Below are 16,214 nucleotides of genomic sequence, written 5' to 3' on the forward strand. Positions count from 1 at the left end.
AATTGTTTTTGTTTCCTTTTGAAAGTTTAGAATTTCATGTCATAAAAAGCAAGGCAAGTAGGTTAGTTTTGTTTTATTTGCCTTAAAACGTTGCAAAATGTTGAAAACTTTTGCCAGAATTGGCTCGATTTGGTTTCGACGAGTGCAAAGTTTAATTTTGGGAAGGATATTCTGAGAAATTGAAGGATTTTGTTTCGTTTTAGCGAGAAGTTTAATGTATTTGGGTTGAGAAGATAAGCAATGAACTATTTTAAATAAATTATTTTTTTTTCTTCCTTTAAAGAAAGTTCTTATAAGTCAAAAAAGCAATTGTTTTTTTTTATTAGAAAAAAAAAAAATAAAATAAAAATAAATAAAAGTTTATTGTGGATTCTTTAAAAGTTTTGCTAATTAAAGTACTTGGAATTCAAGTTGTAATAAGCATTTGTAGAAATTGTTGAAAAATAAGTTTATCTAATTTGAAAATTTTCATTTCGAAGGTAGTATTTGTTTTAGAAGAAATAAATAGAGCCTTAAATATTCAAAAATAAAAAATATCAAAATTTTTGAAAAGATATTTTTTTTATTCTTCAAAAACCATCCCAATTCTTGTATGATTATTTTTTAAGATTTTTCGAGTTTTTCTAAAAAAAAAATTAAATTAATTTCTTTTTTAACTCGAAAAACCTTAAAAATAATCACGTAAGATTTTTGGATATTTTTGAAAAATTAAAAAAATATTTTTTTTTAATAATTTTCTATTTTTTTTTTCAATTTTTAAAAATATTTTAAGCTTTAAAAAAAAAACATTTTACTGGTTTTCCTGGTTGAGCACGTAAAAACACACCGCCATGTCACCCGTATTCAGTTCCATCATTTATCATATTTTCATTTCAAGCACGACGAAACATCATTTTTAATCCAGCTACCACGTCAAATGCCAACAATAAATACGTTCAAGCCAAAATTTCGAAAAATAATTGGATTAGTGTTTAGTTGGAGATTATAAAATCCAAATTGAACCGATTACTCTACGTGCACAGTACATTTTTATAAATTAATGTTTTATTAATTAAAAGCTTTCACCAAGAGCGTTATCGTAATGGGAATCCCCTTTTACAAAAATAAAATAAATAATTATTTTCATCATCATTAAATTGATTATTTTTATGACGATGTTGATGATGATTACTACTTCACTAAAGGATAATCGATTACTCTCTCTCCTCTTGGTTGGTGTCGATTTTCTCTTGGTGTCTGTGTGCGACACGGAAAAAAAGAGCAAAACATGACACAATTTCCGCATGTACATCATTGTGCAACTAATGTACACTTTTTAAATTCTGTCTCTCGGGAAAAAATGTGGAAAATTAAATTAGTTTTTCAAGGTTGCTCTCGATTATTATTTTGTAATACTTTTATGGTTAATTGATGTTTTAGTTGCGTTTTGAGCCGTAATCGAGGCGATGACAGTTGATATGGGACGACAAATTTGTGATCAAAAATTTTCATTTAATATTAATGATGAGCGATGGTGAAAGGTGAATTATGGGACATAAATAAATACCTTTTCATCAATTTTTCGGTCATTGCTTTCAATTAGATGAAAGTTTTGGGACAAAAGTCAAAAGTTTCCTTTTCTTTGTTACTTTATTGACAGCAAAGTCAATGGCGTCCCTTTTTTGTTCTCAAGTACGAATCCACAAAAACCTTGAACTTGTCTTAGTACTGCCTCGCAGATGTTTGAATATTTACTTTTGTTTTATTTTTTTCTTTTACTTTGATTTCCACGAAATTTCTTTCCTCTCTTTGTCCCAAAATTTACTTCAAATGTTTGTACTTGACAAAGAGAGATGAACAAAGTCTGTTTTACTTTTATTTGTTTTCTTATTTTATCATTTTTCTTTCCTCTAAGTGTAGTTCGGAGTGTAGGGAGTGAAGGGAAAACCACAGAAGTTAAGAAACTTTTAATTAAATTCTGTTCATTTATTATTATTTTATTAACAGACAAACAAATGTTCGTCTTTCTACTGTACTTCCGTTATCGAACTGAAGGAGCATGATTGATTGGAAACTTTGCAATCAGTGCAATGTCAATATGCATTGATAAAAATATCTTTGTTTGGGACAGGGGTGGAAAAATAGTTTAGAAGAGGGTTGAAAAAACTTTTTGAGTTTAAATTAAGTTTAAAAATTCGAAAACTTTTCGAACATTTTTGAAATTTTTTTTTTTAATTTTGATTGTGTCTTAAGCTTGAATTTAAAAAATCGGGGAATTTTAATTAGTTTAATAATAATATTATTTTTAATTTTATAAGGATTTTTCGAAAAAAAAAATAGTTTTAAGAATGTGTTTTATTCTTGCTTAATACTTTTGACTGAATAAAATTTAATCTAACTAAAAGCTCAAAAATCAAAATTTTTCGACAATTTGCTGCATAGATAGTAGATAGATTGCAATCACATAGCGGCGAAGGTGAAATTTGCCATTTATTGAGGAGAACATAACATCCCCTTCAATTTGTTCTGAATCTTTTTAATTTCGTCCATATGTTTCTTGGTTGATCAAATCCTTTCAATGTAACAGTAAAATCTATGACAATTGACAAATTTTGTGCATTTGATGAGTTCCATTCGTCTTTCCAATTTGCTTTTATGTCAAAATATTTGAGGTCTTTATGCTTTTGTTTTCAAACCAGTTTTTAATTTTTTTTGACTTAAAAGATTTTTCAACCCTGATTTATAGAAAATTTCCCTTGAGTAATCTTGATTCGATTAAAAATAAAATATTGAAATAAAAGAAAACAATGTTAGAATGCTTTTAATTTTTTTTTAAAGTTATGGTCTCGAAAACTTTTAAAAACTTTCAAAAATTCCTATTTTCTTGTTATCAACTTTTGTTTTTAAACCCGGGTAAAATACCTGCCAGTCATAACTGCACCAAGTAGTTTAAATATAGCATTCTTCAGAAATGTTTTGATTAGATTACATGAGAAATGAGATAACTTCAAGTAGTTTACTTGACATTGTTGTTCGTTCGTCTTCTTCTTCTTCCTTCGTCTTCCATTGAATCTTTTCAAGCTGAAATTCTCTTATTATGTCTCGGTAAACATGATTAATTTCACTTGATTTGGCTTTCTAGTCAGCCAAACATTCATTTAATTTCGGGAAAATTGAAGCGAATGAAATGTCCAATCATGAGCGAAGGGGATAGAAATATTTGCAAATTAATTAATAGGTCGCGCGGATGAAGCAAATCACCGAGATTGATTGCACAAACGTCGTATTTGCGCACCAAATTAAAAGCGCACCATTTTTTTGGAAAGAGTTAATGGCCCATAAAGTGATCAGAGGACAAATGTGTGGAAATTTATTGATCGTGTGTCGTTCAATAATTCATCGTTGGTGACAAAAAGTGACTAGATGAATAATTTATTTTATTTACTTTTTTCGTCGTCGTCCAGATGATTGATCTGTCCATCATGATAATTTATTATTTTATTCATCTTCCAACTAGGATGGAAGGGTGGTCATCAACCTTCGTTTTTATTTATTCAAACGTCGTTTATTTTTTATTTTAAAAGTTCAAGCGAGAAAAATGCGATTTTTCAATGCGGCAAAAAAAAAATAAATAAATTGTTCAAATTGTCAATTATTGTGTCGCTTTTTTCCCTTGTGTGTGTTTTTTGTTGTTGTTGTACCTTGAATCCTGTATGTGTATTTGTGTTTGTTTATTTATTTCTTTGATTGGATTGTCATCAGTTTGTCTCATTTTATTTTTTTTTAAATCTATGAGAACTCGATTCACTTGAGTGACAATATAATTACAGTCGATGACGATAAGAAAATAGGTAATAAGGTGTGGTAGCCTGAAAATATGCAATCAGCAATACACTCTCGTTTTATTTTTTTGTAAAATGTATGCAATGAACATTACTGGAAAAAAATGACTCGCATTATAATTAAATTAACACAACTCACAAAAGGTATTAAAATAAATCAACGAACATTCCCTAAGAAATTCAACTTAAATTCCATGCAGGTTTTTAATTTTAATAGGATTAAAAAAAATCATGTCACACACACAATAAAAAATGTCTTAAAATCTAAAGTCTGTAAAAAAATATTTTTTTAATGTTATTTCAATTTCGTTCAGTTTAGAGGAGAGGAAAAAACTTAAAATTAATTAAATAAAAAAATGTTTTGTTTTTTTCTTACCCAAGCAATCGTGTTTCTTCGGCAGTGTGTGATGGTGCTGATGGCATTCTGATCAAATTATTTGTTACTGTCGATGATTGATTCCGTACAGAAGCTGAGGAGACGCCTGTGTCACGCTTGCTAATATTATCCAACTGTGACTGTGATCTACATTTTTCGATAGTTTTTTGTACCCCCGCAAACAAGAAAAGAGGGGGGAGGTACAAACGAATTGACAGATTTGAACAGATAGAGAGAGAGAAGAAGGATTCAGGAAATTCAGGAGGAAAGGAAGAGAAAAAAATAAATAATAAAATTTTATTAAAACTCAACTCAACTTAAATTTCATGCAGCATTCAAATTTTTTGTTTAAATTACTTCTAAGGCTTCTAACAAAAGGGAGTACTCTACTAAATTTTAATTGAGCAATGAGAAGGGTGATCCTAACGATCCTAATATATGGTAACGACTTTTTTTAAAAACTCACACAATTCACACACATTTTCTGTTAGATTTTTGTTAATTCTTGACTTGCAAAGGATATTTCTCAAGAGTTCGTTTTTGATCAAAATCTTGTATCTTTTAAGGAAATTTTCACAGATTTGATCGTTTTTTGTATTACTCGATATTAAATTTTTAGAGTTGTTTGTTAGTTTAATTTTTGAAAATGTTTAATTTTGAATGTTTGTTAATTTAAAAAAAAGTTAATAAATAAATAAAAAAAAAATCTGAAAAATCATTTTTTTTTTGATAAATTTTAATTTACAGCCTAATTTTTTTTAATTATTTATCAAATTTTTCAATTTTAAAATTTATTTTTTAGTGAAGCTCGTCGATTTTTTTCATCTTTTTCTCACTTTGAATTTTCTAAATTTCTTCTTTATTATTTTTTTTAAATTTTGAAAAATTGTTTTAATGTACCTATTTATTTATTAAAAATTAAAAAAAAATCAAAAAAATTAAAATTTTGTTATTTAAAACAATTATTATTATTTTTAATTTAATTTAATTTTATATTTTAACAATTCTAAATTATTTTTTTTTGTCTCAAACATTGTTTAATTTTTTTAACTTTTTTCTATTCATTTCTAATTAAAGGACTAAAGCTTTATTTTTTGTGTTTGAATTTTTATTTCAATTTAAATTTATTTTTTTAATTTTTTTTCAACTCCCTGCTAAAAAAATCCTTTCAATTTATTTTAAATTGATATTTAACTCATTTTTCCTATACCGCAACGTAGGTATTCTATTAATTGTAACCACAAAGCCCTATTTCTCCCTAATCCCTTCGTACAAAGCAACCTTTTAAGCTATAAAAATGCGTTACAAGTAATTAATTTTCCTGCTTGTAATCACAAGCTAAACGTAAAAAGTTGACTAGAGAATGGGAGTGAGCGACATTTTAATTGATTATTGATTTTTTTCTGCGTGTAAATTCCATCCCTTTCAACTAGTAATAAAACACAATTACGGCAACTGCTGTCAGTTTGCTACAAAATTGATTTTAATTCGCTGTGAAACGCGTCACACAAGCAAGCAAAGCAAATTTATGCGTTTTTTTTTTAAAAGAAAAATTAACAAGTAATTTGATGAAGACTGCTGCGTATTAAGTGCTAAATCACGAAGCAGGTGTCTTAATAATAGAAAAAAAATTGTACAAGAACATGTGTGAGACGAGACTTGATACATGAAAAATGAGATGATGTTAATTGGAAATGAATTCGTGATGTGTTTGTGCCTCCCTTGGAAGATCGTTCCAGATATTTCCGAAGCAAAGTGACAAAATAAAACCATTATCAGCTCTCTTCATGACAATAAATGATAATTTTGTCGTAAAATGCGAAATTTATTTGTTTACCCACTCACTCGTTCACTCGAGAGAGAGATTGTCGCGAGTCAAGCGTGGCCGGTAGACACAAAATTTAACGCGACAATAATCGCTGCTTGCCATTTTAAAATAAATAAATATAAAAGAGCTTGCAAAATGTCGCGATAAGCGATTTTTAGTGTTCCGCAAATAAGATATGTGTCGAGACGGGAATTGATACAGAAAATTGAGCAACATCGAGAGAGCGACACTTCGTAGGTACATATAAGTAATTGATTGACCCAGATAAACACTTTTTAAGCCGAATGTATAATGATGATTACCTACAGCCTGGTAGATAAATGCACAATTTCAATTGAAAACAATTGGGTATGGCGTTGTTGTTTTCTGCCTGTTTCGAGCAAGGAAAAAGTTACTGGACATTGAGTCAACACAGAGTTCCGTTCTAATGACATGAAAAAAGTTTTTGTGGCGACGTAAAAGTTTATCATCAGTCATTTGAAGAGCTTTTCAGGGGAAAAAAGTTAAAAAGTAGGCGTCTCCATTTTAATTTAATGAAATTTATTACAGGCTTAGAAAAAAATTACTTTTACTCGAAAATAATTTGAGTAAAAAAAAATAAATAAATTTTTTACTTAAGAATTAAGCTTATTTAAATTTTCTTAAGTCAAAATTAAAAAAAAAAATTTCTAAATATTTTTTTGATAAAAAAAATCGTAAATGAAGTTTTATTTTTGTCGAAAAAAATTTTTTTTAATGAAAAAATTTATTTATGCATTTATTTATTTATTTTTTTTTTTTGAAAAATTAAGATTTTAATTTTGACTTAAAAATAAATTTTTAATTTTGACTTTTAAGCAAATTCAACTTAATTTTGACTTATTCTGAAGCAAAAGCATTAATTCAATTTATTTTTTCCTTAAACGCTTTTTCGACCCTGGTTGAATAAAAAAAGTTGTGTGGGTGCATTTTTCGACCAAAACCACTCTGGTAATTTGAAAAACTAAAAGTCATGAAATGGAATCGTCTAATTTATGGACAAGAAAATGTATTTCTAGTCATTTTCTTCCTTTACGTCATTCACGTTAATAATAATCGTAATAATAGTCGGTGTCCGCGCGTTGTTTGACTTTGATTAAAATCAACACACTCGGGGTGTTTATTCACTCGCGTTATGTGCAACGAACGATAATCAGCGAGAACGAGAGAGAGAAACTTTTTTTTTGCGTCAATAACTTTCCTTTACCTGTACCTTCATCATTTTTTTTTCTCTCGTTAATTTATCGATTGTTTGACCTTTTGTGCTGTAACAAATTTTTTTTGGTCATTCGTTTTTTTTTCGCATTTGTTTCGTGTGGAAAATCGAAAATGTAACAGAAAAAAATTAGAATCGGATGTGTCGTTAGCATGTTTTTGTCTATTTCTCAATGTTTTACATGCCGAAAATACATCAAAAGTTGCCTTTTTTGACCTTCGACTCGTAATTAAAGACATTTTTACAGGTCCTTCGAGGAAGCTTGGGTCACGAAATAAATCCAATTGACGCGAAAAGTATTTTTTTTGTCACCGTTTTTGTCCTTTACCACAAGAATAATCCAATCATGGGATTGTGTTCATTTTTCGGATAAACTCACGCATCCGTATAATACGAAAAAAATAAAATTTTTCGTCTGACAAACAAAAAAAAAATATTTAAAACTTTGAGTGTGTCAGTTGTGAAAAAATCATGATAAAAAATAAATCTGTTGCTGTTTTTCTCTTTTTTTCATTTTATTTCGTTTGAAAGAACAGATAGAAGGATGTTTATTTATTTAACAGGCGAATTTTAATCAAAAATCTTTCATTTCCTTCCACTTTTTTCATTCGTTTTAATTTTTGCACGCAGAAAAGCTTTTCGGGAAATAAGAAATTTTTCGAAGCAACGAAGCAAGGTGACAAAAATTTGTTGTTTATGACAACTTTTAATCAGAATCATAAAAATAAACAAAACAACAACAACCTTCATTTGGAAAAAAAAACAAGAGCGACGTGACGTTTCCTCAATAATTTTTGTCACCTTGCACAAAAAATTGTTATGTCACCGAAGCTACCACAATTTATTTATTTATGTATAAAATATGGAGAGTTTCGTAGAGCATAAAAAAGGAAACTTTTTTTTTCTACCTTTTTATGGAGAATTTAATTCAATACGACATAAGTCGACCTTTCATTGTCTACTTTTTATTTTTTTTTAAATTAGAATTCAATGCAGACAAACGCGCGAGAAAAGAAGGGAAAAACTATAACATGACAAAAACCCGATAGTTTGTGTTGTGTAATCCGCAGTAGATACTTGTCCTCATGCATTAGAAGGTCTTTGTTGAGTACGGACAACAACAAGGGAGAATCCTTCCATTGTTGTTTCATTTCTTTTGTCTTCTTTTGTTCTTCTCGTATGGTTGTGACTACTTTCATGTGGAAAAACTTGTGAAATATGTCTTTAAATAGGCATTAAAGAAGTACAGTGAGGTTTTCAAAAATGAGAAAATCTTAAATTGGTTATATTCTAAAATTATTTATCCAAATTTTCTATAAAATTTTAAACAAAAATTGATTTTTTTTGTTCTTTTGACTACTATTTACAGTCAAAAATGGGTTAAAATTCCCTAAATTTAAGTTTAGTAAAATAAAAATTAAAAAAAATAAATTAAAGGAAAAAATTAAAATAAAAAAAAAATTATTTAATAAATTAATATAAATAAATAAATTAGTTTAATATTTTTTAATTAATAAATTTTAATTTAATTATATAAATAATTAATTATTTTTTACTTAAATTTTATAAAATTAAATTTTTTTCGATTTAAAGTTTTCAAAAATTAATTCAATAAAGTTTTCGTTCTTCCATGATTTTTTAATGTGAACCTTAAATAATGCATTTATGCGATTTAGCAAAATGTGATAAATGACAAATGCAATTTTTATTTCGTTATTTAGCTTTTTGAATTTATTTACATTTTTAATAAATTTTGACCCAGTAAATTTCGCCCCAATTACATTTTGAGCTTTTGGCTTGTAAAAATACATTTTTCAACCTAAATGAAAAATATATTTTTTATGCATTTTTAATTAATAAAAAATTTTCGAACATTTTTTAAAAAATTTTGCACATTTTCTCATTTTTAACTCAATTGCCCAAAAAATGGAACTTAATTAAATTCAATTAAATTTTAAATACCTTTCAGTACCTTACATTAAAAAAATCATTTTTGAAAAATTTTGATGAAAATGGAAAATTATTCAATTAAATTATTTAAATTTTTTTTTTTGAAAAAATGATATTTTCATAAATTTTAAGTGCCTAATTTCGGAATAAAAATTTCTCTAATTTCTTCAGATTGTTAAAAATAGAGAATTTCCTGTATTTAGTAATCCTTGTGAGTCCTTTTTTTGTAAAAAAAAAAGTAAGACATAAACCCCTTTAGAGAACAAATTTCCAAAGCATGAACGCCTCGCACAAGAGAAAAAAAAGGAGGAAAATTCATAGCCGTTGTCAATGGTCAAGGACTTCCTCCCAACAAAAAGATATTTTATACAATTTTACGACTTTCGATACACTGCTGAATTATCATGCCATGAGGAAAAAAAAGGCACGTACATGAACGTGTTTGAATCTCTTACATGTCAAAAGTAAGTTCAAGTTCTTCCTCGAAGATGCGAAACACGAAAAAATGCGATGATACTCTTTTGTGGCAAATTAATTCTCATGTCACTTTTTGCTTGATCCATAAAAATTACTCAAGCTTTTTTTTCTTCGTGTCTTTTTTCTGTATCAATTCTCACCTATCTAGAAAAAATATTTAGAAAAAAAGGAAGCCAAAAAAATTGGTGTCAAATGCAAGTCTCCGTAAAAGAGTGAAAAATCACATAAAAGTGATAATAAAAATGCATTTGTACACATTTATGCATTGAAAATTATTATTTTTTTTATTTAAAAAGTCGACAAAAAATGAAGAGAGAGAGGCAGAAATGTGAAATGTGTGTGAATGAGTGCTGATATTGTTATATAAACTGATGAAAAGTCTACTTGGAAGAAAGAAAAAAAAACATGAATATAAGAGAATGACAAATGTTTTTATGCCTTCTAGCTGATAAAATATGGAGAGATTTTTACGGAGATAAGACATTTTTTCGAGTACAAGGACAACAAAAACAACAAAAAATGTAAAAAAAACATGCACAAAAAATTTTTTTTCTTACCTGGACCCGATAATACGGACCCCTTGATCCATCCTCTGCCCACTAAGCAAAAGCTCATTTTCATGCTTCTCCCCGACAATCGCATGCTCAATTACCTTTTTGACACTATCGAGCAAGCTCCCGTTACTATTACCGACACCGTTGTTGCCATTGCCGCCCACTGCCGGGGTTGTCGTCGAATTATAGATATTTCTACTACAACTTCCCCCGTCACTATCCAGTGATAAGTAGATTTTATCGGATTGCGGCATCGCTTAGTGTGCTATTTTTTTTTGTAGAAATGATTTTTTTTTCGTATGATTTTGTGATGCGACGCATGTGTTTGTGTGTGTTTGTTTTGATATTTCACACAGAAAAATTGTGGGTAAATGGTAAATGTTTGTTTGAAACGAAAAAAGAAAAAGAAAAAAAAAACGAAAAATATAATGCATGCATTTTATTTACTATAAAAAATTATTTTCTAGAAGAGTTGGAAAGCACTGACAAACAAACAAAACATTAAAAAGCGATAATCTCTACATTTGCATTTTATACAATTTTTTATTCTTCTAAAGATAACACACCCTATGGGCGAAAAAGGGGTTAGTTTAACGTCTTAAGTGATCAAATTAATCTTTTTGGAGATAAATAAACCCCTTAAGAGGTAATTTTTACCCCTTAAGACGTCAACTATTCTCCTAAAAAGTTAATTTGATCACTTAAGGGGTTAAAATGACCCATTTTTTGCCCACAGGGCATAAAACTACACAGAGTTAAGACGACTGACACGAACAAGCATGCATGCCACTGACATCCATTCTTGCCAAAGCAGCACTCTGACGTCATTCAACCAACAGACAAGGACTTGGTATTCGAATCCCGTTTGAAAAATTGATCAAATTAGAAGTTTTATGCAGCAGGAATGCAATGCAACGCACATGACATCCCGAATGAAATGTCATGGAAGGTGAATTGTCCTAATTTTATCATCATCATTTTTTTTTAGATTTTTCATATATTTTTCCGTGTGTGAAAAAATCTTATTTTATTTAAAATAAATGGATGCAGCAAAAAATTGCTGGAAAAATTGCATATGACCTAAAAAAAATACTGAAACGGATGTCGTAATACAGGATTTTGTAAGATTATTCAGAAAAGCACTCATCAGGAAATGCCTTTATAAAAGCGGTGAGATGTTGTTACCTCACAGTAATTTCTTTGTTGCTCAGTTAAAATGTTTCAATTAAAATTTTTCATAATTTTTTCTGTGACTTTGTACTACGCCCTTTCAAAGGAATGCATTTTAGAAGGCAATAAATGCACCTTTTCGGATATCCAAACAACTGAAGAAGATCGAATGTTCGATCCAACGTCAGCATCGCCCGATGAAGTTGAAGAAATTCATTTTGAAAATACAAAAATGGCCGTTTTAATGCATGAATTATGCGACGCCTTTCCGAATTTAAAGAAACTAAACCTATCTGGAGTGGAAATGAAACTAATTGACGATTCATCGTTGGTCAATTGTGAAAAGCTAACACATCTTTGGTTAAATGACAACAATTTGACCAAATTAAGTACAGAGGTTTTCCTGAAAAATTCGGCTTTAATTAAACTTCATTTGGAAAATAATCAGTTAACCGAGATAGATGGCGCTTCGTTCCGAACTTTGACAGATCTTCATTTTTTGAATATTGGCGGGAATTTGTTAACTGAAATCGACTTTAATGAGTTTCCAAAGTTGGAGAAATTGATCGTAATTGATATTCATTCAAACCAGTTATACGATATTGATGAGTCAACGATGTTTAAAAAGTTTCCGAAATTACAAGCAATTGCCTTGAAAGGAAATAAGATGGAATGCGGAAGATTCAGAAAAATTGTTAGTGAATTACTTGATCGAGGTGTGGCTATTAAAGGATTATCTTCGCAAGATATCAAGGGTGAATGTGCAATTTATCCGTTTAGTTTCGTCGTAAATGCTTCGTTGATGATAGCAGTTGTAGTTTTGACAGTTTTTGTTCTTGCAGAGGGAGTTTTAATCTTTTGGATTTGTGTTTACAAGAGATGTTGTGAGAAAAAACCAAAGGCTGAAGAAAATTTACCGGTTGAGGATCCACAAGATATAGTTGAAGAAAAAGCTAAAGAAGGAGAAATTGAAGCGAAAAATGAGGAAATTATTGAAGATAGAACGGAATTGCAATTGAAGTATAACTCGACGTCAGTAGATATTGAACCATATGATGAGTTTTATCAAAATTTTTGAAAATGAATTCAGGCCTTTTAAAATTGAATTGTTTTCTTGGAAAAAAGATAATGAATAATAATAAAAACTTCAAAGAAATTTTCTTTTTTCTTGCGAATTTTTTAAAGGAAGCTAATATTCATTATCGAAAGGAAAATGTTATCTTTGACTCACTTTCCGTTACTTATTCAATGAATTTTCCGCTGAATCTTTCAGTTGCTCATTAGACAACCTTCAAGGAAGTGATTTCTATTTTTTCTTAACTTGCTTCTTCAAATATACTAAGAACGAAGAAAAATTATTGTTGTTGAGACATTCCAACACGTTTTCGCTTTCAGTGAGAAGGAATGACGAAGAGGATATCGAACGTGGCTAAAAGATATAAAAATAAACCAAACAACAATCCAAACGAAAGAAATAAATTGACCGTTCTTTTGTTGCATAATTTTTATTTTGCTTTCATTTCCATTTATTTTCCTCTTCGTCGTTTTTTTTCGCCATGCGGCAACATTTGCTTTGTATGAGAATTTTATAACCTTTCCCAAGCTGTTTTTTTTTCGCAACAACATCTACTCTGCTTCCCTTTAAGAGAGCATTAAAGCGTAATGATTTTTCTCTGTTATTTTTCCTTGTCATGCCAGGCAAACATGGACGCCCGAGAAGTAATCGAATTCTCATTTTTATTCATGAGTAACCCTCTTAAGAGATTACGTCGACGACGAACGAACAAAGTGGATGACCTGATCTTTCTTCATTATACGCGCGCTGCCAAGAAAAACTCATGTTTTAATCATTTATCATAAATTTAATTGTCCAAGTTTGGATGCGTGCAGCGTCACATCGTTCACGAATGCGACACTGAATTAAAAACGATGCTTTTGTAACGCCATAGGAGACAAAGATGACGCTAAAAACTGCATTATGGAACATTTTAAGATAAACACAAAATTGGGTCAACCCTATTTAAACATCACAATTAATTTTATCTTTAGCTCTATATGACAAATTTTAGACGAAAATTTTTTGCTTTTGTCACACGTTCTTGTTGCTGCTTCTTTTTCGTGCCATATGGACAAAAAAAGAGTCAAATTAACCTCATAAGAGATCAAATGAACCTCATAAAGGGGTTAATTTATTTCCCGAGGGGTTAATTTGATCCATTTTTCGCCTATAGGATATTCACATTTTGGAAAAGAAATTCCTTAAGAAGTCGATCTTACCTACTTTGGCGTTGATCATCTACAGCCTTATAGCTTATACTTTGTTTAGGAGGTTAATTTAATCCCTTAAGAGGATATTTTAATCCCTTTCGTTCTTTTTGAACTTCAAAAGGGATTAAAATAATACCTTAAGGGATTAAATTTACCTCCAGAACTTATTTTAATTTTAAGGGCTGTTGATGATCAACTCCAAAAGAGGTTAAATTGACATCTTAATGGATTATATTAACTCCTTTTCCAAAATGAGGTATTATATTAGCCCCTTAAGTGATTAAAAATATCCCTTTTCAATTCGGAGGACATAGTAGTTAAACAAAAAAAAAAACTCAAACTTTTTCCTCTTGTTATTTTTCAGTTTTATAAAAAAAAAAGTTTGAGCCAGGTGTCATAGCTACTTATAACGAGCGACAGAGAGAGAGACGAGACACAGTGAGTGCACTAAGGCATTAATGAGTTCATTTTCTAGCGAGAGAAAAGAGAAACTTTTATTCCATTCAGATTATACCAGCTACTTTTGTACTCAACTTGCACAATAACAATAACAAAAGGCATAGAAAAACATTTTCAACATAAGTAGCTGCAGGCCTGAAAAGCTTTTAGAAACCTATCATTTGTACCGAAATAGCAACTAATTTCCGAGAATGAATGGAAACTGATGAAAGACAGGTAAATTAAAATCTTTCATACTCAACGAGAGATTATCTAAAATTGCATTTGACGTCTCAATTTCGACGATCGGTTCGTTTCCAAGTCATCAAGACAACCAGTATTTGCCAGTTACGACAGGTGCGAATCAGTTGAAACAATATTTTATTGAACGAAATCTGACATAACAATAATTTACTACATTATCATTATCATCAGACTACTACTACTTGAAATGTTAAGTAGTTCCATGTGGCGCGTGCGAATATAGAAAAGATTGTGTTATTATCGATATTTTTAACTGTTAGAGGTAGAAAATGCAGGATGAATATACAAAGTAGCAGTTTTAAAGGTGTGATGTGACGTAAGAGAAGTGACGTCAATTTGCAAACTAACAAAAGGAGTTTTAATATAGAACGCGTTGATGAGTTTTGAAATCAAAATCTCGATGAAAAGGCACTCCTTTTTAAATGGGTTTTTGTAGAGAAAGTGACGAGAAATAGACAAGTTTGAGATTACCTAATTTTTATCAAAGTCACAAAATTCAATGAAGTGAAAGGTAATTTTTAATGACAATTTTTGAAACATTCGTTGAATCAGAGCAATATATATTTGTCAAATTATTTAACTTTCAAATGACCTTTTAAAAGAATTTCTGTAATATTTTATCGTTTTTAACAATTTTTGATAAAATTTAATTAATTTTGTAATGTTTATTAAATTTTAAACAATAGAAAATGATTAAAATTTTAAGTTTTTTAACATTTTAAAATTAATTTTTTAATTAAGAAATCAAAAAATTTAAGCTTTAAAGTGCCAATCATTTAAAATGTTTGTTAAAAAAAATATTAATTTTATTAGAAATTTGATATTAATTAGTAATTTGGACCTTTTTAATTTAACAATTTTTTTTTCAAAAATAAAAAAAAATCAAGAAGGTTGTCAAATTTAAACTCAGATTCAATTTTTATCCAGATTTTTATGTAAGAAAAAATTTTCAAATTTTTTGCAAGAAAAAATGACAGGAAATACATTTTCACCTTTTCTCCTTTAATTTCTTTTCTCAGAGAGACAAACATTTAAATATCAATGATCGCTATGTTTTTTCTCCACGATTAAACTTTTTAATTAGGTCTTTTTGCCGCCGTTTTTTTTTTGTAAACACGGAACATTCGCGGTACCAAATAAGAGGTACAAATGTAATTAGTGATTCCATTCAACCTAGAAATTGTTTGTAAATTGTATGAATTAGTGGAATTACGTTAATTAGATTGTTGTGTACGGAATGTTAAAATTTGTTCACTGTTGCTGCATTGCATTTTGAGTTATGATGTTTACGACTAAAAAACGCTTTGAATCAGGTCAAAAGGATACCATTCGAATACCAAGCCTCACAAAAATTAAATTTCATGCCATTTTATGCTAAAAACAAACAATTTTTTACAAAAACTAAAAACAAAATTTGCGAGTCTTCATTATTTTTTATTAAAAAAAAAGAGAATCATTTAAAGTGAATTGCAGCATGGCTCATCATTTTATTCTTGGATCACTCAAAAAATACACAAACTGACGGATATACAACACTTGCGACGAAACAAGGACGACACAACTTATTTTTGTTTAGTGAAACATGTAAATGAGAAGAGCTTAAATTACATTTCTTTTATTTATAAATTTTTTTCTCATTTTCTGTGAGTATAAAAAGCACCAACGTGTAAAGACAAAAAAATAAATAAAATAAAAAGAAATTTAGCACAAAAGATATCTCGCTACGTTTTTCGCTAAAAGTTATTACATTAAAGAGATAGCTTTTAAAAATATGAAAAAGATTGTGAATACGGGGAGTGATGATGATGAAGAAGATGTAGATGATGTGAATGAG

At 29.1% G+C, this 16,214-nt stretch overlaps 1 protein-coding gene across 3 annotated transcripts in view; it reads right to left on the reverse strand.

Moving 5' to 3' along the window:
* Nucleotides 1-16,214, reverse strand: part of LOC134832916 (protein NDRG3) — a 39,736-nt gene that overhangs the window by 19,250 nt on the left and 4,272 nt on the right. Inside the window, exons 2-3 of one of the 3 annotated variants that reach the window (XM_063847133.1) lie at nucleotides 10,244-10,505; nucleotides 4,198-4,344 (exon numbers count right to left, since the gene is read on the reverse strand). The exons of 1 other annotated variant lie outside the window; for it this stretch is intronic. In XM_063847133.1, the coding sequence (XP_063703203.1) occupies nucleotides 4,198-4,344; nucleotides 10,244-10,494 (398 nt within the window). In that variant the 5' untranslated portion in view covers nucleotides 10,495-10,505. The remainder of the gene's footprint in view (nucleotides 1-4,197; nucleotides 4,345-10,243; nucleotides 10,506-16,214) is intronic. One more of the 3 variants, XM_063847135.1, reaches the window with a different exon arrangement.

This window comes from Culicoides brevitarsis, chromosome 2 (assembly GCF_036172545.1).
Source record: "Culicoides brevitarsis isolate CSIRO-B50_1 chromosome 2, AGI_CSIRO_Cbre_v1, whole genome shotgun sequence".
NCBI lineage: Eukaryota > Metazoa > Arthropoda > Insecta > Diptera > Ceratopogonidae > Culicoides > Culicoides brevitarsis.